The sequence below is a fragment of the Haemorhous mexicanus genome, chromosome W (genome assembly GCF_027477595.1).
Source record: "Haemorhous mexicanus isolate bHaeMex1 chromosome W, bHaeMex1.pri, whole genome shotgun sequence".
NCBI lineage: Eukaryota > Metazoa > Chordata > Aves > Passeriformes > Fringillidae > Haemorhous > Haemorhous mexicanus.
Genome location: NC_082380.1, coordinates 7,502,656 through 7,524,267, shown reverse-complemented (window position 1 = coordinate 7,524,267; position 21,612 = coordinate 7,502,656). Strand labels below are relative to the sequence as shown.

General features: G+C 43.0%; 1 protein-coding gene across 8 annotated transcripts in view; it reads left to right on the top strand.

Annotated features, from left to right (window-relative positions):
• Window positions 1-21,612, top strand: part of LOC132341439 (transcription factor RFX3-like) — a 210,322-nt gene that overhangs the window by 121,238 nt on the left and 67,472 nt on the right. For all 8 annotated transcript variants that reach the window (XM_059873022.1, XM_059873021.1, XM_059873027.1 and 5 more), the window contains 4 exons: window positions 11,597-11,718; window positions 16,211-16,323; window positions 17,132-17,247; window positions 17,732-17,886. In XM_059873022.1, the coding sequence (XP_059729005.1) occupies window positions 11,597-11,718; window positions 16,211-16,323; window positions 17,132-17,247; window positions 17,732-17,886 (506 nt within the window). The remainder of the gene's footprint in view (window positions 1-11,596; window positions 11,719-16,210; window positions 16,324-17,131; window positions 17,248-17,731; window positions 17,887-21,612) is intronic.

Genomic DNA, 21,612 nt, shown 5'->3' with positions numbered 1-21,612 from the left:
CCATCAATCACATTGAATCAGATAGACACTTTGAGTTCTTGACTTCTTGACAAAGTATAGGCTGAATTTATGCTACAGAACACTTTTTCTCATTCTTTCTTAATTTGAAAGGTCATGCGACTTTCCTACTTGTGTGACGCTGCATTCCCAGAATTACAGGATATGATGAGTTGAACAGGACCAACAAGGATTATTGAGTCCAATTCCTGGCCTTCCACAGGACCATCCCCAAGAGTCATACCATGTGCCTGAGAGTATTGTCCAAATACTTCTTGAACTCTGTAAGGCTTGGTGGTATGACCACTTCCTTGGGGAGCCTGTTCTTTCTAGCGCCCAACCACTCTCTGGGCGAGGAACCTTTTTCTCATATCCAACCTAAACCTCCCCTGACACAGCTTCAGGCCCTTCCCTTGGGTCCTGTCACTGGTCACCACAGAGATCAGTGCCTGCCCCTCCTCTTTCCCTCACAAGGAAGTTGGAGACTGCGATGAGGTCCCTCCTCAGTCTCCTCTTATCCTGGCTGAACAGACCAAGAGACCTCAGCTGCTCCTCATATGGCTTCCCCTCAAGGTCCTTCACCATCTTTGCTGCCCTCCTCTGGATGCTCTCTAATAGCTTTATATCTTTCTTATATTGCGGTGCCCAAAACTGCCCACAGTATTTAAGGTAAGGCCACACCAGTGCAGAGCAGAGTGGGACAATCACCTCCTTTGACTGGCTGGCACTGTTGTGCCTAATGCACCCCAGGACATGGTAGGCTCTCCTAGCTGCCAGGGCACATTGCTTACTCATTATAAACTTTCCATCAACCAGGACCCCCAGGTCCCTTTCCACGGCACTGCTTCCCAGCATCTCATTCATCAGTCTGTACATCCAGGGTTGCCCCATCCCAGGTGCAGAATGTGGCACTTTCCCTTGTTGAACTTCATATGGTTGTTGATTGCCCAGTCCTCTAATTTGTCGAGGTCTCTATGGCTTTGAGGGAGTCGAGACCTCCTCCAGTTTTGTATCATCTGCGAACTTCTTTAGTATACCTTCCCCTCCTGCATCCAAGTAATTTATGCAGATGTTGAAGAGCACAAGGACGAGGATGGAACCCTGTGGAACCCCACTAGACACAGGTCACCAGTGTGATGTCATCCCATTCACTATAAGCCTTTGTGCCCAACCCATGACCCAGTCGCTCACCCATTGCATGATGTATTTATCCAGCTGTGGGCTGGACATTTGGTCCAGAAGGATCTTGTGGGAGACACTATCAAAAGCTGGGCTGAACTCCAAAAAGATTACATCAAGTGACTTCCCTTGATCAGCTGTCTGGATTACCTCATCATAAAAGGAAATCAGGTTTTACAAGTCGGACTTCCATAAAGCTGTGTTGGCTGTGACCGATGACTGCATTGTCTTTCAGGTGTTTATCAATACCTCCCAGAATAATCTTCTCCATAACTTTACTAGGCACCTAAGTGAGACTAACAGGCCTGTAGCTTCCTGTCTTGGTTTGAAAAGACAGATGTCTGCTTAAGGAAGGTAGGAGCCTCCCCTGAAATGGAAAATGTAAACCCCCTCCCTCTGAGTTGTTATAATTTTGAAATTAAAAGGCTCTCAGGCAAAGATATGGGAATAGGAATAACAGTTCTTTACAAGGAAAACTAAAAAATACAAATGCAATAATACAAACAAAAAAACCCCAAAACACTGACAGAGTCAGAATACAACCTGATACCCTGTGGGTCAGGGTGTTGGTAGCAGTCCAATGAAATGGTGGCTGCCATCCTCCTGGAGTGACAGGTGTGGTTCTGTTGAAGCAGTGATCTTGTAGAAGGGTGTAGTTTTCCTCCAAAGTTCTAGTGGTGGTGTAGATGAGCCTGGTCTTCCTCTGGGAATCCAGTGGAGAAGACAGCTGCTCCTCTGGGAATCCAGTGGGAAAAGGCTGCTCTGGTGTTCCAAAATCTCAGATTATATCCAGGTAGGAATGCCTGCTCCTGGGTGGAGCATCTTACAATGGAATGATGTAATTTTATCAGTCATGCAGTGAGACTCAATGGCCCATTAACAAAAGATATCTCCCCAGAGGGAGGATTGGTTTGTGGAAGAGATAAAGAAGACTGCCCAATTAACAGAAGGTAACTGCCCCACCTCTAACAGATGGCAAATAGGATACACACTTATCTTACAACCCAGGACATTTCCACAGACCTCCTTCGTGCCCTTCTTGAAAATCGGGACAACATTCACCAGCTTCCAGTCAGCTGGGACTTCTTTGGATTCCCAAACTGCTCAAAAATCCTTGAGAGGTTTTGCAATGACATCAGCCAGCTCTTTGAGGAGCTCAACTCCAGTTGAGCTTTGACCATACAGATTTTCTCCTAACAGTGGCGAGCAGCATCTCTGTATTCTTCACATGTCCCCTGACCTTGCTTCCACTGGCCATACTCTTCGTTTTGGCCTTATTTCCAAGAGAAGATCCCTGTTCAGCCAAGCCAGTCTTCTGCCTTGCCTGCTTGACTTCCAACATTTGGGAATCGCCTGCTCCTGTGCTTTTAACAGGTGGTGTTTAAAAAGTGACCAGCACTGATGGACCACAGCATCTGCAAAAACATTTTCCCAGGGGACCTTATTCACTAATTCCCTGAGCAACCTGAAGTCTGCTCTCCTCATGTCCAGAGCTGAGGTTTGATGGACCTTTTCTCCTGTCAAGAGAGATTTTAAAATCGATCTCTTTGTGATCACTGTGGCCAAGACAGCTTCCAATCTCCACTTTGCTCATGAGTTCCACTCTGTTGACAAGCAGTAGATCAAGGAGGGCATCTTTCTGAGTCAGCTCCCTAAGGACCTGTTCCATAAAGTTGTCATCCAGGTTTCTTAGGAATCTTCTGGTCCTGTTTGTACCAGCTGTGTGATGGCCCCAGCTAATTTCTGGCAAGTTGAAGTATCCCATAAAGACAAGGACAGTTAACTTGGAAGCATCGTTGTCCTGGCTAGGAGGTCTATGGTAGACTCCCATGATAACATCTGCGTTGTTTGTCCTTTGATTCTTAAGGTTTTGGTAGTGGGTAAGGTGCTGCCCTGCGCTGGACACAGCTGGTTCCATCTGCCTTGCTAATGGACCCAATGCAGGCCAAAGCTGAGCCAATCAACAAAGTTGATGGTGCCTCTGTGAAAACATACTTAAGACAGGGCAAAACCCACCACAGGTGCAGAGGAGTAGGACGAAAAAAAGGGTGAAAGCCAGCCACATGAACAGAGGTCAGAGAAGAAGGTGGGGGAGGAGGTGCTCCATGGTGGCAGAATCAGTATTCACATAGCAACTTATTTAACAGACCATGCTGGAGCAGTTGGATATTTTGTGAAGGAACTGCAGCTCATGGAGAATCGATGACAGAGAAGTGTGAGAAGGAAGGGGTGGCAGACAGATTTTCTTATGTACTGACCATAACACCCTTACGCCCTTGAGCCCATTGCCTCACTGAAGGGGCTGCATGTAACCTGTGTCAATAGCATGGGGGGGAAAAGATGAGTCTGGAATGAAGCTATGAGCCTGGGAAAGGAGGAAATGTATTTTAATATTTGTCTTTTTGCTTTCTGCTACCTGAATTAGTAATTACATTTTTATTTTAGTTGGTGATAAGTTTACTTAATTTTACCTAAATTGATTCTGTTTCGCTGCAATGATAATTTGTAAGCAATCTCCTGTCATTATCTTGGCTTACAATCTTTCTTGCTCTTGTTCTTCCTATTTTCTCCATCTGACCCACTGGGGCAGGGAGGGTGTGAGTGGCTGAGTGGGAATTTCCCTGTTAGCCAAGGCTAAACCACCACAATTGTGAATATATCCAAAGACCTGCTAGAGGTATGCTTGTGTGCAGTGTTTGACATGGCCCTTAATTCAGGGTTTGAGATTTCAGAAATGAATTTCAGTTGAGTGGCAACAACCATTGAGCTAATCCAAAAGTTGTTGAGTCACAGCTGTGGTCAACATACGCTATGGGAGTACTACTTCTGTATTCCAATAAGAAATTTAAATATAGTACATGTAAACTACAGATGACTGTTGATAACAGTCCCATCTCCTAGTTGAGACAGTAGCTTAGACTCAACAGACACAGATCAAGCAATTTAAAGCACCTTTGTACTGGAATTGAAGAAATGCACAGGTAAGGACTTGCCTCACCTATATAGGTAATAGCCCTGGCTTTCAACTGTAGCTGCTATATGGCTCAGACTTCCAAATGGAAGTCTGGTTTGTGTTTGACATACCAGTGCTAGATTGTTTATGGGAAGTGTCTTGGTTTGAAAGACAGATGTCTGCTAAGGAAAGCAGGAGCCTCCCTTGGAATGGAAAATATGATCCCTTCCCCTCCAAATTATTATAATTTTGAAATTAAGGGGCTTTCAGGCAAAGATATGAGAAAAGGAATAACAGTTCTTTACTAGTATGTGTATGTAGAACAAGGCAAACAACAACAATGGTAACAACAACAAAGAAAGAACAGAAAACCCAATAAACAGTCTCTTCCTGCTCTTTAAGCACTTTCCCTTTTGGTGTAGTTATGGCTGCAGTCGGCAGGGGCGCTGGTGGCTCCTCAGCTGGGCAGGGCAGGTGGCGATGATTCCCCTGTGGCTGCAGGGGGCACTGTGGCATGAGTTTCAGCCTTCTCCCTCTCCGTGGATGGGGAGTGGGGTGGGGACAGCTATCACCCTTGGGCACAAAACAAAACAGATCAAAAACCCCCAAAATGGGATGGGATAATAAACCATCCCCAAGACAGGAAGGAAATGCCAGGATATTTAAATAATTGAATCACAGAATCACAGAATGGTTGAGGTTGGAAGGGACCTCTGGAGGACATCTTGTCCAACCCCCCTGCTCAGGAAGGACCACCTAGACCAGTTGATCAGGACTATGTCCAGATGGCTTTTAAATATCTCCAAAGAGGGAGACTCTACCATGTCCCTGGGAAACTTGCTCCAGTGCTCAGTCACTGGATATTTCCTGATGTTCAGAGAGAATCTCCTATGTTTCATCTTGTGCCCATGGCCTCTTTTGTTTTCACTGTGCACCACTGAAAAAAGCTTGGCTCTATCTTCTTTGTATCTTCCCTTCTAGGATTCATATACATGAGTAAGATCCCTCCAAGTCTTCTCTTCTCCAGGCTAGAGTCCCAGCTCTCTCAGTCTTTCCTCATAAGAGAGATGCTCCAGTTCCTTAATTATCTTGATGGCCCTTTGTTTGGGTCTCTCCAGTATGTCCATGTCTCTCTTGTACTGGAGAGCTCAGAACTGGACACAGTACACCAGGTGTGGCCTCATCAGTGCTGAGTAAAGGGGAAGGATCATGCCTTTCTATCTGTTGGCAATGCTTTGCCAAATGCAGACAAGGGTACCATTGACCTTCTTTGCAGCAAGGGCACAATGCTTGTTCATGTTCAACTTGATGTCCACAAGAACTCTCAGGTGCTTTCCTGGAAGCAGCACAACCCTTTGTAATGTCAGACACTCTTCCCAGTTTTGGTGCTGTCTGCAAAGTTGCTGAGGGTACACTCTGCCTGTCATACAGATCATTAATGAAAATGTTGAACTGGACTGGACCCAGTATTGACCCTTGAGGTACACTGCTAGTCACTACAGTTTTTGCCACTGATCATCATCCTCTGGGCCCAGCCATTGTGGTAGGTTGACCTTGGCTGACTGCCAACTGCTCACCAAGTTGCTCAGTACAAGAAAGAAAAATAACACAAAATGCTCATGGGTCAAGATAAGGACAGGGAGATCATTCAGCAATTGCTGTCACAGGCAGAACAGGCTCAACTTGGGGAAATTAATTCAATTTATTGTCAATCAAATTTGGATAATGAGAAATAAAAATACGTTTAAAAAAACATTCCTCTCAATTCTTGCTTCTTTGCAGGCTCAACTTCACTCCTAACTCTTCTAACTCCTCCCCCCCCAGCAGCACAGAGGGATGGGGAATGGGGGCTGCAGTCAATTCATAATGCATTATCTCTTCCTCTCCTTTCTCCTCACCTGCTTCAGTGTGGGATCCTTCGCACAAGAGACAGTCCTTCATGAACTTCACCAGTGTGGGTCCTTCCCATAGACTGCAGATCCTCATGAACTCCAGCATGGGTCCTTTCCATTGAGTGAAATCCTTCAGGAACAGACTGCTCCAGCATGGGTCTCCCATAAGGTCACAGGTCCTGCCAAAAAACCTGCTCCATGTGCGCTCTTCATGGACTGCAGCTTCTTTCAGGGCACATCTACCTGTTCTGGTGGGGGTTCCTCATAGGCTGCAGGTGGATCTCTGCATTCCCATGGGTCTCCATGGGCTGCAAGGGAACAGCTGCTTCATCATGGTCTTCACTATGGGCTGCAGAGGAATCTCTGTTCTGGCACCTGGAGCACCTCCTCCCCCTCCTTCTTTTCTGATCCTTGGTGTCTGCAGAATTTTTTCTCACATATTCTCATTCCTCTCTCCCAGCTACTGTTGTGCAGCATTTTTTACTCTTTTTAAAATATGTTATCACAGAGGCACTACTAATGTCTCTGATTGGCTCAGGCTTTGGCCAGTGGTGGGTCCATCTTGGAGCTGGCTGAAACTGGCTCTTTCTGACATGGGGACAGCTTCTGCTGCCTCCTCTCACAAGCTACCCCTGCAGACCCCCACTACCAAAACTTTGCCACATAAACCCAATATAGCCATTCAGCCAATTCTCAGTCTATCTTGGTGTCTGCTCATCCAGCCAATATTTCATCAATTTTTCACCTCATCTACCAGGCCAGTCATTTCATTGTAGAAGTTTATCAATTTGGTCAAGTGCGAACTCCTTTTGGTGAATCCATGCTGACTACTTCCAATTGCCATCTTCTCCTTCATGTGTTTTTAAATGGTTCCTAGGTTTAGCTGCTTCATCAACTTCTCAGGAACAAGGTGAGGCTAACTGGTCTATAAAAGCTGTTAAAACTGTTTGACTCCTATAATGTCACCTGTAATAATGCCAGAATCAAGGCTTTTCCCCAAGATAAAGCACATTGGAGCAAGTGGTAGCATAATACTGTCTCCTAGCATCTAGATTTTGTGTGTGAAAGTTCTTTTTAAACCCTAGAAACTCAAAAGACTGTTACTTTTATGCATTCAAGACACTTTGGTTTCTACTCAAAGAGCTGAAATTGCGAAATAATAATTTTTCTAGAAACTAGTGGAACTATGTGAACCTACTGATTTTGATTTAAAAATAGAAATTGATCTTCTGCCAGACATTTTTAGAGTATAATGAGATTAAAGTTAAAAATTCTTTAAAAATTAAGTTTTTGGATTGCAAAGAGATCTATCAAGTGATGAGAAGTTTATCCATAAGAGTTCAATGTCACTGTTGATCAGGTAGGGAAAAGGTAGGGAAAAGTACTGGAGCTAACTACGAATACAATAATAGGCTACAGAGCTACAAATATATGTGTAAAGAATATAGAGAATATATAAAAGAAAACAAAGGCAAAAATCAAATCAGCATCACTGTGATACTAGAGATTAAACTTTAGTCTTCCTAAAGTTGATTACAATTGTAAAATTTATTTCTGCAGGCCTGGGATTTTATCTTGGGCCTTTACAATAACTAAACTTGATATAAAATTCATAGAGATTTAGATGATGACAAAAGTTTTTGTTTTCAAGTATTCTCATTCCTAAAGTTATCATACTCTATGTTAATCAGGCCAAGAGGTGTCTTTTGGAAAAGTATACTTCTTGTTGTTGTGGTTCAACACTGGCCAAATGCCAGGCACTCATGAAAGTTGTTCACTTATTCTTTCCTGCTACAGTTGGGTAGAGGAGAGGGAAAAAAATTAAGTAACAGTTCATGAGTTAAGGACTGGGAGAAAAAAAGACTTTAACAGCAAAACAGGTTCAAATTTAAAGTAAATTTATTATTAACAGAGTCAGAGGAAAATGAGAAGTAAAATAAGCCTTTCAAACACTTTGTTTCCCCCCAGCCCCTCCATCCTTCCCACTGACAGCACAGGAAGACAGGGCATGAGGGGCTTTGATCAGATCATCTTTCAAGATCTTTTTCCATTCACTCAGGGAGAGGAGTCTTTTTTCTGCTATGCCATGGGGTCCCTCCCACGGGCAAAACCGTCATCCCCAAACTGTTGTGGCATGGGTCATTTGTCCATTGGGTACAGTCTTTTAAGGCTAGGCTGCTTAGGTTTGAAAGCAAGGGCTCTCTCTATCTCTGGAAACAGGGCCCCTCTCTCTCTATTTGGGTCTCCCACTAGACCACAGCTTTCTCTAACATCCACCCATTCTGGCATGAGAACTTTTCCCACAGGCTGCGAGTGGACCTCTGCATCCCCTGTGGACTTCATGCATTAAAAGGGGACAGTTTGTTTTACCATAGTCCTCACCACGGCCTGCAGAGGAATCTCAGCTCCAAAGCTTGAAGCACCTCCCCCCCCTCTTTCTTTTCCACTGACCTTGGTGCCGCCATGTTGTTTTCCCTCACATATCCTGAATTCCTCCTCTTCTCTGACTAGAAGAAAATCTTCTGCTTGTAGGTACCATTGTCAACATGTTCCACCAATTCAAAGATTCTTGCAAGATCCCACAGTGCCGAGAAGTTGATCTTGTGTAGGTTCCGTGTCAGGGAATGGCTCGTCATGCTTCTGCTGCTGGCCAGGCAGCCCTGCTGTCATTGTGCAGGCAGTGGCGGCTGCTGCGGCACTGACACTATTTAACACCTCTCTTCATGTGGGGCACCAGGAAGGGGAAGCTATCGCTATAATTTCTACCCTTTTTGCCCACAGCACAGTTGGCTAGGGGCAGCCAGGCAGGCAAGGTTGGCCGTGAGCCAAACTGGGAATAGCAGCGGCTGCAGCAAAAAACCAGGCCATGCCAAATCAACTGTCATGGTTTGACCCTGGCGCAATGCCAGCGCCCCCATGAAAATATATTTTCTCTAGTGTCTGCTGTGAGATGTGACCAGGAATAGAGCTAAGCAGGCTCTAACTTAGAAATAAAGGGAAAAAAACTTTATTAACCTACAATATATAAGAGAAACACACAGAACTCAGAATGAAAACCTTCCAAACATTCCTCCTCCCCCCACCAAATTCCCAACACATCACAGTAAGACAAAACCTTGGATTCTCAATTCAGTTACCACCCCTCAGATCACTAACTCTCAGTCCATCTCCACCCTTCAGAAAATTAATTCTCAGTTCATCAAGAAGAGTCCCTCTTGCACCATGGGCTTCCCCAGGAAACACAGTTGAAACCTCGTATGTTTCCATGTCACACGTGGCACCGCCCAGAGAACATTTGCCATCGTGACATCTTCCTTCCATGTACAATGCTCTCACCACTGCACATGGACCAGAGCTGCTTCTAGGGTTTTCCTTTTTAAAGGGTGCCTTGCCCAGTTCCAAAAAGAGCACAGTCTCTCACTTTTGGGACACCTGTCCCCCCCAAATTTCACCCCCTGGGGCTGAGGGGTCTCGAGAACAGAGATCCTCTTCTCTTCCACCGAAGATCGAGGGCACCACCGCCCTCCTCACCCGTAGTCTCTGTTCACGCACTCCTTCGCATCACATCACTGCACTTTCTTGGCTCCGAGCCATTGCCTCCCCCTAAATGCAGTCTCTCTGTCACAGGAAAAATGGTTCTGTCCATGGCTAAACAAGAAAAGTCCAGCCAAAGGCCACTCCATCATCTCCTCCCACCTAGAATTCTTCTAATTTTCTCTCGGACATCTTTCACTTGCACAAACTTGCATCACACTTACCGATTTCCTGCTATTCCATCTCTATCTCTCTTCTCATTCAGCTCCAGGAGGATCAGCATTTGTAAGGTTTCTATCATCCAAGAAAAGGGTTAAAATATCAGGCTCTGCCTGTCCAGAACTCCCACTCTGCGCTGCCCCCCTTCTCCTTCCCGGCCAGCCTGCTGCCAGCACATGATATCGAATTTCAAGGCGGCACAAGCGCTCTCTCTCTCTCTCTGGGGGGATGCCCGATGTCTCTCAGGTTTCCTCCACCCTTCCATCCTGCAGGGGCCTTCACCTCCCTTCTCTCTCTAAGGCCCCGGCCTACCTCACTCAGGCGTCATGGCTTCCCCTCCCCCGCCCAGCCTGCAGCTGGGCCGGGGAGGTCTGACCTCTTTCAGGGACAGAACCCAAGAGAGCTTCCCCCTGGGAGTTCTCTGCTTTTAACCCCCCTGTGTTCTCAGAGGCATATCCATGTCCTCAGTGGCCACACCAGGTGCCAATATTCAAATCTGAGCACCTATTGGTTTGACCATAGCATCCCAAAAAGCTCACTTCCTCTCAAACCAGGACACTAACACACTTGTATATCACATGTTCTATGTTATTGTATAGTTAAATATATGTCTAGAATGACCAGAACCTTGGATGTTTGCTTCTTATGGGAACTTTCTCACAAACTAAAATCTAAATAGCTACATAGAACATTTCTATTATCTATTGAATAAGATCAAAATGGGAACACGCTCACATCTGACTCAACTACTTATAAGAGGAGCATTTTCAGAGTGGAATTTTTTGATGTTTCTAAAGTTAAAACAAAGCTTTACAATCTGCAATTTCAGACTTGAGCAACAGTTCACATGCATTGCTTTCTGCATTGAGGTTTGTCTAGTTTTCTTCTGGCTACAAAGCTACTTCAGAAGGACAAAGGTTCAAAGTTCTTATCACTAAGAACTATGGCAGAATTAATTTTCAATTGTGTTGAAGATGGCAGGCAGAATCTTCAGCCTGTCAGTGTGATGGTTTTAACATCTGACCATGCTAAACAGAACTCCTATTTGTATATTTGTCCTTTTTATCCTTTATAAAAGTTTTTGTGACTTAAATGATGAATAGAATAGAATAGAATAGAATAGAATAGAATAGAATAGAATAGAATAGAATAGAATACTTCAGTTGCAAGGGACTTTCCGCAATCATCTAGTCCAACTGCCTGACTACTTCAGGGCTGAACAAAAGTTAAAGCATATTATTAAAGGCATTGTTCAAATGCCTCTTGAACAGTGACAGGCTTGAGGCATTGACCACTTCTGTAGGAAACCTGTTCCAGTGTTTGACTACCCTCTCAGTAAAGAAATGCTTCCTATTATCAAGTCTGAACCTCCCCTGCTTCAGCTACTTAGTTTAAGTAGCATTCTCAGACCTTCTGAGCTTATGAGAGGTTTGTTACATGTTAAAATTATTTAAATTACTTTGTCTTCATACAAATGAATCACCCTTCTTTAGGTGATTAAACCTTTATTTTTGAGCTACTTGATTCCTGGGAAGACAAGTCCTTTGGAAAAGGAAATATTGTGTTTCTGTTTAGTGTAAATGAGCTTTAGATGTTAGAGGTATAGTTTTTAACCAAATTACACAAGAAATTGATAGTTGTGCTGTGATATCTGCTTTATGAATTTTATGTGTTGCCAATGTTCTACATTTCCTTGCTACAGTTATTCTGATGTTACTTTTTTCTTTTGTGTGAACTAGCAAAACTATATATTAAGACTCAGAAATCAGGCACTTACAAAAAAGTGATCCTAAGAATGATTTTGTATTTGATAATTTTGTAGGTACAAGCCTGTGCAGAAAGTGGATGGAGTTCCAGATAGTTTCACAGGAAGTGGTCAACAGACAGCCACATCTGCTGAACAAACTATAATTGCCCAAAGTCAACATCATCAACAGTTTTTAGGTATGAAAAGATGTTATACTGTCATCTCACTGTTAATAGAACAAAAAGATACTCATAGGAGTTATATGTTCTTTATTGCAAGACTTTTGCAGTATTTAATATTCATCATGCAGATATAAAAAAAAAAAGTGCAAAATCTATTTGCATGGTAGATTTAAAATATATTGCAATGCAAGTGTGGTGAAGACTCTGAGGCAAACTGCTCTGGCAGATGTGCTCTGGAGTCAAGGATACCGAGGGACTGTGGAGAGAGTTCCTGAAGTGGCAAGACCTCAAAATTAGCACTGAGAGATGCCTCAGCACCCCACCTTCCCCTCCCAGCAGGAAGCACTGAAGCTCTGACCCAGTGTGGGTGAGGTCAGGAGTGATGAGATCCACTCCCCACCCTGTAACACCCCAGACACTTAATGTATGGGGCTAAACTGAGGTTCCCTTGCTTTGGGTAGATGCAAGGGAGAAATACCAACCAGATATTCTCAAGAGGTAAAAATCCTACAAAGGTTTACTGGCAAAAAATAGAAAATCAAGGAACTTTGGCAAAAGATTTAGTACAGCATAAAACACTTATCACGGCATCATCTTAGCCCATTCAACTTAGCAACCTTTAAACCCATTTGATGTTACATTCCATGAGAAGAAAGTTAGAAGAAGAAGAAATGGAGAAAGACAGGAAAGATATAGCAAAAGAGTCATAGCTACCAACTCTGGGGTTCCAGCAATGTAACAGATAGAAAACTCCAAGATGAAGGTAAGGTTAAAGAACGACATGCTTGCCTTGTGCTCAGCCTTCTTAAACCCTTGGCCCTTCGTGGGCCTTCCTCCCAGGTGGGACTTCCAGTTGCTCAGCCACTCAAGGGCTGGGTTAGGCAACACTGGGGGGCTGCCTCCAGTGTGCTATGATTGACAGAGACTGCAGGGCTGGGGGTTATGGAGGGCAGGGCACCACCTCACCCGAGCAAGGCTGGACCGCCCCCTACTACACACATTCCAAGCATCCCAAAATGTCTCCAGACATTGATCTTTCCAGTCTCTGACACACCCCTACAAAAGCAGCTCCTAGGGCACGAAGTAGGTAAACAGGGCGGGGTGTGGCAGTTCAGGAAGGTAGAATGCAGTCACCCACCAGCTCAAGAGGAGAGCTCAGTTGGTGGTCATTACCTTCTCAGAGGGAGCTCAGCTATGGTATCCACTTGGAGGGGAGCTATGTCCTCTGGACTTGCCAGAAAGGATGTGGTGACATGGACAAAGCTGCCATGAAAACATGCAGCCATCTAAGTCTTGGGCTACAGGGAATGCCAGAGCCTGGCACTGGTACTGGATGGCAGTAGAGACAACAGCTGTGTGAGGTGTGGTGAAGTGGATTATCTGCTCAGCCCAGGGGCAGATCTAAGAGAGGAGGTAGAAAAGAAGTATCAGGGACTCCGAATGGTTGAGCCAATCTCTACCATTCCTGAGGCAAATGAACCAGCTAGCCACACCAGATGAAGAAAAGGATCCCTTACACTCTCACTACCAGGCAGAAGGAGGGGATCTAAGAGATGAGAGGGAATGGAAACAGGTATCTACTCAAGGCAGCAGGCAAATCCCCTCCTGGCCTACCTCACCTTCCCAGCTGCAATACAATAAGTATGAGGCTCTAGAACTTGAAGACCAGGCACAGAATTATCAACATTGGAAGAGACTTCTAAGATCATCTAGTCCAACCATTAACCCAGCATAATCATCCTTAAACCATATCCCCAAGTGCCATATCCAGATGCCTCTCAAACACAAATACAACATGGGCACACTGCAATATGGACAAAGGTCCATCCAGGTTGGAGGAGTTGCCTAGGGTGAGTAAGTTTACCCCCTTCATCACAACTGCCTCAGTCAAAAAAAAAAAAAGAGCAATTGTCATTGGTGACTCCTTTTTGAGAGGAACAGAGGCCTGATATGCTGACTGGACCCAATCCATAGGGAAGTCTGGTGCCTCTCTGAGGCCTGGGTAAGAGACACTGCCAAGAAACCCTGTAGCCTGGAACAGCCCTCTGATTATTATCCGTTACTGGTTTTTCAGGTGGTCAACAATGAAGTCCAAAAAAAAGTCTGAGGACAATAAAGAGGAGCCCCAGGGCTTTGGGATGACTGGTTGAAGGATCTGGAGCAAGCAGTTTTCTCCTCTATTCTGCCAGTTGCAGGGAATGATGGAAGTGGAAACAGGAAAATCATGCAGATGAATACCTGGTGCTGAGCCTGGTGTCACCAGCAGAATTAGTTTTTTTTTGATCATGGGTTGTTTTACATGATACTGAGCCTGTTGGCAACAGCTGGGGTACACCTGTCTCAAAGGGGGAAAAGAATCCTTATTAGCTAGCAGGGCTCATTGAGAGAGCTTTAATCTAGATTTCAAGGGAATAAAATCAGGAACACTGGAGATAAGCCTGGGGGTGGCACGCCACTGACAGATGGTGTGCTAATGAGGTCCTTCAGTCTGTAGTCTTGATAGAGGTAGGAGATGGAGATCCATGCAGTAGCAAGGATGCATGGGTTATTGATGTGCTAGAAACCACAGAAGCAGCTGAGAATGGTCAAGCAGAAATTAGAGCTTCTCCCCCTGAAAGGTAGTGGATCAATAGCACAACTTAAGCATATTACATCAATGCATTCAGCATGGGCAACAAACAGGAGGAACTGGAAGCCATGGTGCAGCACGAAAACTATGACATAGTTGCCATCACAGAGACACGATGGAACTGTTGTAGTGTGGCGTCCCCGGCCGGGTAATAATTAGCATTGACTCCATGATTCCAGAAGGCTGATCAAACGCTTTATTATACTATACTTATTAAGAAACCCATCGCCTTTACAAACAGTCCGATACAGTTTGACCTAATTGGTCCTTTAATTAAAACACCATCACCATTGGCTAATTAAGAAACCACCCTTTGGTAAACAAATCTCCATAACACATTCCACATGTTCACAACAACAGGTACAGCAAGTGAAGATAAGAATTGTTCATCATTCTTTTCTCTGATCTTCTCACAGCCTTTCCCAGCATGATGCCTGGGAAAGTTGTGTGCCGCTCTCTGTAGCCGGAGAGCTGCTGCCACAATGGAACAAGTCACACAACTGATGTAGATGGTCTTTCAGGTCCCTTCCAACCCAAACCATTCTATGATTCTATAACCTGATCTTCTTCTATGACAAGGTGACCTGCCTAGGGGATGAAGGAAAGGCTGTGGATATTGTCCACCTAAACCTCAGTAAAACCTTTGACACTGTGTCCCACAGCATTCCCAGAGGAAGGGGCTGTTCATGGCTTGGATGAATACACTGTTTGCTGGGTAAAACACTGACTGGATAGCCAGGCCCAAAGAGTGGTGATGAATGAAGTTAAATCCAGTTGGTGGGTGGTCACAAGTGGTATTCCCCCGGGCTCAGTATTGGGGCCAGTCCTGTTTAATATCTTTAGCAGTGATCTGGATGAGGGGGTTGAATGTGCCTTTGTAACTGTGCAGATGACCCCAAATTGGCCAGAAGTGTTGATCTGCTGGAGAGTAGGAAGGCTCTGCAGAGGGATCTGGACAGGCTGGATCAATCAGCTGAGGCCAGTGGCATGAGGTTCAACAAGGTGAAGTGTTGGGTCCTGTATTTGGGTCACAACAACTCCATGCAATGCTACAGGCTGGGGGAAGAGTGGCTGGAAAGCGTCGGAAAAGGATCTGGGGTGCTGGTCAACAGCCAGCTGAACTTTAGATGGCAGTGTGTCTGGATGGCCAAGAAAGCCAATGGCATCCTGGCTTTTACATTTGCTAATGTAAAAATGCTTATTAAATGTGTTATTGCAGTAATTGTACACTTTGTTTTGAATTCATATATTGGGGATTTTGAAGCATCTCATCTTTTGGCACAACCTTGCTGTTACCAAAATCATTGGGAACCTTTGGCTACAGTTAGCAGGTTTTTGAATTTTTCTTTCCACTGTCCCCCTAGTTGACAGTGCATTTTTCCCCCCGTACCAGTATATCTGTTGGAAATGCTTATGAGAAATAGTAAAAGCACTTGTTGGCTGCAGTTGAAAGGCTTTTAAATTTCAAGTAAATATATGCTGCTGCGTCTACTAAACCCTAACATGCATGTCAATGCAAAAGCTCTTTGGTAGATCAAAATAAAACTATTACATTATATCGATCTCTTATATACTGACATTAATATTCTGAAAATTAGTCTTATCTTTTTTTACATACAGATACAATATGTATGTGTAATCATTTTTATCTGCTACCTCTTAAGAGTAATTTAAAATCTTTTGTTTTAAAAATAGCTAGCTGGTTTGCTCACAATTTTATTGCAACTTTAAAACATATTAAGTACGAAAGGCATTCCTCTTTGGGCATTATGACCTTCTAGACTTTATTTCTTTACATCATCCTTAAATGTTTTCTGATCAAACTGTAATTGGCATCATTTGCAATATCTTCCTTCTGTTATGTTGTCATGGAAACAGATGCATCTCGAGTACTTCCAGAGTTTGGAGAAGTTGAAATATCTTCTCTGCCAGATGGTACTACCCTTGAGGACATAAAATCACTGCAAAGTCTTTATCGAGAACACTGTGAGGTAAGAAAAATGTCTTTTCACAGAAATCATTCTTTGAAAATTCAAATCTTTTAGTGAGAATCAGTACAACAGGGTGACTGACACAAAACAGATTACAGCCAGCCTACTTATATCTTATGTGATTCTCAAATATTTTGCTTATTCAGAAAGGACATTTACAAAAAGACCCCTGAAATTTTTCTCTTAAAAGGAAAAAAACCCCATAGAATAGAATACCGATACTGGAATGTAATCATGTAGAGCTTTGGAGAATTTTAGATAAAACAAACTTTAGATAATATATATTCAGAATTTTGCTTTTTTTTTTAATATGAGTTGAAATCTTATTAAATTATTATTTGTAATGTTTATGTTAAAAACAAACTAATTTTTTTTTCAAGTTTTAAAGAAGCAGGTTGCTTAAGAACTTAAGGCTGCATTTTATATTGAATAGCGTGTTTTAAAATTATTGTTGAAGGTGCTTTAAAGCATGTAATGAAAGTAACAAAATTAATGAAATAGGTTTCCTTCGTGTTTTCAATAGTGTTAAAAGATCAATTTAAGTGAATTCACCTGATATATGTGCTTAGACTCTTTTCTGGAGGGTTGATCTTAGTCACTTGGCCTGATCTTAGTTTCTGGTTACACCAGTCCAGCCAGCTGGAAAAATTTTTGCTACAAAGTTATTAAAAAGGATATTATATGTTTATTTATAAGCATACATTTTAATATTTTTTCTGCAAAATGACCAGGGGCAGCTATACCCCTGGAAAGAATTGTGGGGAGAATCACTTAGAAGACTATCCGCACTGATTTTATATTTCTTTAGGCAATAGTGGATGTTATTGTGAATCTTCAGTTTAGCCTGATAGAAAAATTGTGGCAAACTTTCTGGCGCTATTCTCCCTCTGCTCCAGCTGATGATGCGGCTATTATTGAACTGAGGTCAGTAAATGTATCTTTGCTTACTGTTCAACATCATGATATAACAGCAGGAGTCAAATCAACAGAAGACTTAGTTTTACATATAGGCTAAGAACCTTTTCTGAAATCAATAGTTTGTCCGGTTAAATTTGTGTTGTCTGCTATTTGATATATAGGGTGTTGGTATATGTCGAACTGCAACCTTGAAATGATTGTATACATCTATTTTTCCATTTGGATTACTAAATTCAAAGTATCTTTTCACAATATGTTGTCTGGTCTGTTTAAATTGCAAGAACCATTTTTATCATATCTCTGCATTATTTATGGTCTGGAGCAGAGCTTTGGAGGCCATTTTTTCCCCCAGTTTCATATGATGAAGTTAGAGTTTCAATTGGATGTAACAGAAACATCTATAAAGTTTTCATTAAATAATCTATTTCAAAATGCATTGTACTTATCTGTATGTAAATGCATTTCCATTTGTTACATTTATTCACAACAGCAATCTGAGTGAAATAGAAAGTCGACTTCCAAAAGGAAAACTAATTACTCTGTGCAAAAATGAGTCTATTCTGAAATGGATGGGTAACTGTGATCATGTGATGTACCAGGCTTTGGTGGAGATTCTCATTCCTGATGTCCTTAGACCTATTCCTAGTAAGTTAAACACAGATAACATTTCATAAGACTGTCTTTTGTTTTGTTTTATGTGGTGAAATTTTTGTGCCTTGTGAAACTTTTGGGAAGGATTTCAAAGGATCTAAACGTCATGTGTGTGTGTGTGATCTTTCCTTAACTTTGTTGACTAGAAAGGCGTACTGGAGTTGATGTAAGCATTGTATTTAAAGAAAAGCAGAGTGGATGTTTCATTGTATTTAGGAAAGCCTATAGAATTTTTAAGAATATATTTTATTATGAATTATGCCTTTTTTAATTGCAAATTCTAATTTTTTATTAAAGATAAAAATGGCTTTTTTTTATATACTAGTTCTAGTCTAACTGACAGCTGTGAATGCACTATGGCCCTGAGCCTGAGTCCAATAATGTCAAGACAGTCTTTCTGTTGACTTCAGTAGGCTTTAGTTTAAGTTTTTTATATATAAGTTCTAGTTGTCAAAAAAAGTAAAATGTATATACTTTGTCATTTTATTTTTGGATAAATCAACATTAATGTATTATCAGCTGCTGCTAAAACCTTATCAGTTTTGATACATATTTAACCAACATAACACTATCAAACATCTTAAGACTTGTTTATTGTTCCAGTCTATTATATTTTATTTTCAATTTCCAATATGAAGGACTCATTGATTGATTCTAATATTATGCCAAACGGACTGTTATCAGGAATAGAGCATTCTTTTATAGCATCCATGGTACTTTTTTATGGCTGCTTTTGGTAGTAAATGATTTTTAAATTGTTTTCCAGGAAGGATAAATTCTTTTTAAAAACATTTATTGCATGTTTTGTATGTTGTGTTAAATATTGAAATGTAATTATAATTATGATTATATATATATATATATATATATAATATTAAAAGAAATATTAGGAACCAACAGGGAGACATCTGTAAAATGCCACAAAGGAATTGTGTTCCTCTAAAATGGTGACAAGGTTGATAGGTCCACTGAAGTGCTTCTATAGCAATGCATGCAGGATGGATAACAGACAGGAACAGATGGAAGCCTCTGTGCACCTGGAAAGCTATGATTTAATACCATCACTGAAACAATGGGACAAATCACATAACTGAAATGCTGTAATCAATGGCTATAAACTGTTCAGAAAGCACTGGCAAGGAAGAAGGGGTGGAGGGGTTGCCCTCTGTGTAAAAAAAAATTGACTGGGTGCTGAATGGGTTGAGACCTTTTGGGTAAAAATAAGGGAAAAGCCAATAAAGGAAACCTCATGGTTGGTGTTTGCTACAGGCTGCCCAATCAAGGGGAGCCTGTTGATGAAATGTTCTTAGTTCAGCTACAGGAAGCATCACACTCGCAGGCTCTGATCCTCCTGGGGGACTGCCCTGACACCGGCAATCTCTCCTCCCACATCTTTCAAGACCCTGAAATTCAAGGTAGGGACTGGGAGAAAGAAGTCCTTCCCATCATGGGAGAAGATCAGGTTTGTGACCACCTGAGGAACCTGAGCATACACCAGTCCATGGGATGACAGGAGGAGCTGGAAGCCATTGTGCAGCAGGAAAACTATGACATAGTTGCCGTCACAGAAACATGGTGGGATGACTCACATGACTGGAGTGCTGCAATGGATGGCTATAAACTCTTCAGAAAGGAAAGGCAAGGAGGGAGAGATGGTAGGGTAGCCCTGTATGTTAGGGACTGACTCAACTGTTTGGAGCTTAATGATGGTGTCTATAGGGTTGAGTGTTTACTCAAGAATCAGGGGCAAGGCCAACAAGACAGAGATGGTGGGAGTCTGTTATAGACCACTCAACCAGGATGAAGAGGCAGATGAAATATTCTATAAACAGCTGGGAGAAGTCTTAATAATCACTAGGCCTTGTTCTCGTGGGAGACCAACTTATCAGATGTCTGCTGAAAATACCACACAGCAGAGAGGAAACAGTCTAGGAGGTTCCTGGAGTGTGTGCAAGAGAACTTCCTGACACAGATGGTGAGCCAACTCAGGAAGGTGCCCTGCTGAACCTGTTGTATATGAACAGTAATGGACTGCCGGGTGATGTCTTAGGCAAAGCGATCATGTAATGACAGTTTTTGATTCTCAGACAAATAAGGAGGGGTGACAACAGAACTGCTACCTTTGACTTGCGGAGAGAAGACTGGCCTGTTTAGGAGACTGGTTGAGTGAGTCCTTTGGGAGGCAGTGCTGAAGGGCTAAGAAGTCCAGGAAGACTGGACATTCTCCAAGAATGAAATTCTAAAGGCACAGGAGCAGACTGTCCCCACGTGTTGAAAGATGAACCTATGGGGAAGATGACTGGTCTGGCTGAACAGAGAACTTTGGCTGGAACTCAGGGGAAAAAAAAGGAGAGTTTATGACCTTTGGAAGGAGGGACAGGAAATTCAGGAGGACTACAAAGATGTCATTAGTTTATGCGGGGAGAATATGAGCCAGCAGTGTGCCCAGGTGACCAAGAAGGCCAAAGACATCTTAGCTTGTGTCAGAAATAGTGGGGCCAGTAGGACCAGGGAAGTGATTGTTCCCCTGTATTTTGCACTGGTGAGGCTGCACCTCATATTGTGTTCACTTCTGGGCCCCTCACTTCAAGGAAGATATTGAGGTGCTGGAGTGTGTCCAAAAACAGGCAACGAAGCTGGTGAAGGGTCTGGAGCACAAGTCTTATGAGGAGTGGCTGAGGGAGCTGGAGTGTGGGGAAAAGTAGGCTCAGGGGAGACCTTATGTCTCTTTACAACTACCTGAAAGGAGCTTGCAGCAAGGTGGGGGTCTCTACTCCCTAGTAACAAGTGATAGGACAAGAGGAAATGGCCTCATGATGCACCAGGAGAGGTTTAGAGTAGATATTAGGAAAAATTTCTTCACTGAAAGGGTTGTCAAGCATTAGAGTCACCATCCCTGGAGGTATTTAAAAGACATAGCTGTGGCACTTAGGAACATAGTTCAGTGGTGGACTTGGCAGTGTTAGGTTAATGGTTGGACTCAATGATCTTAGAGGTCTGTTGCAACTTAAATAGTTCTATGATTCCATGACCCAACAAGATGCATGCCAGGGTCCTGAAGGAACTGATGTAGTTCACAAGTTGTTCTCCATTACATTTAAGAAGTCATGGCAGTCAGACTGCATCACTAGTGACTGGAAAAAGGGAAACATTGCACTCATTTTTAAAAAGTGTAAAAACAAGCTTTTGGGAACTACCGACCTGTCGGCCTCACCTGTTACCTATAAGATCATGGAGCATGTAAAGGAAACTTCCCAGTCTTACCATTCAGGATAGTCTCTGGCTGTCACACTCCAAATGTCAGAGACTTTAACTGCTGGGACCAAAGCCTCTTTGCAGTGGTGGCTCCAGTGAGCTGAAGGGAGCCCCTGCACACCCCACTCACATGCAGTCAGACCAGGTTTCCTTACCAGTTCGACCCCAGGTTTCCCATAGCAATCTCAGATGTCTCGTTCCATAAAGCAATTTATTCACTGCACATCAGCACAGAAACAGCCTGAGCTGGTGCCTCTAAGGAGTCTCGTGTATGGCCAGACTGGGTAGTTTCCTTAACAGAGCAGATCCTCCTGGAAGCTACATCGATGACAGGGAGCCATTAGACACAGCTAACATGGCTTCACCAAGGACAAATCGTGTCTGACTAATCTAGTGGCCTTATATAATGGAGTGACTGCATCAGTGGAAAAGGGGAGAGCTTACAGATGTCATCTACCTGGATTT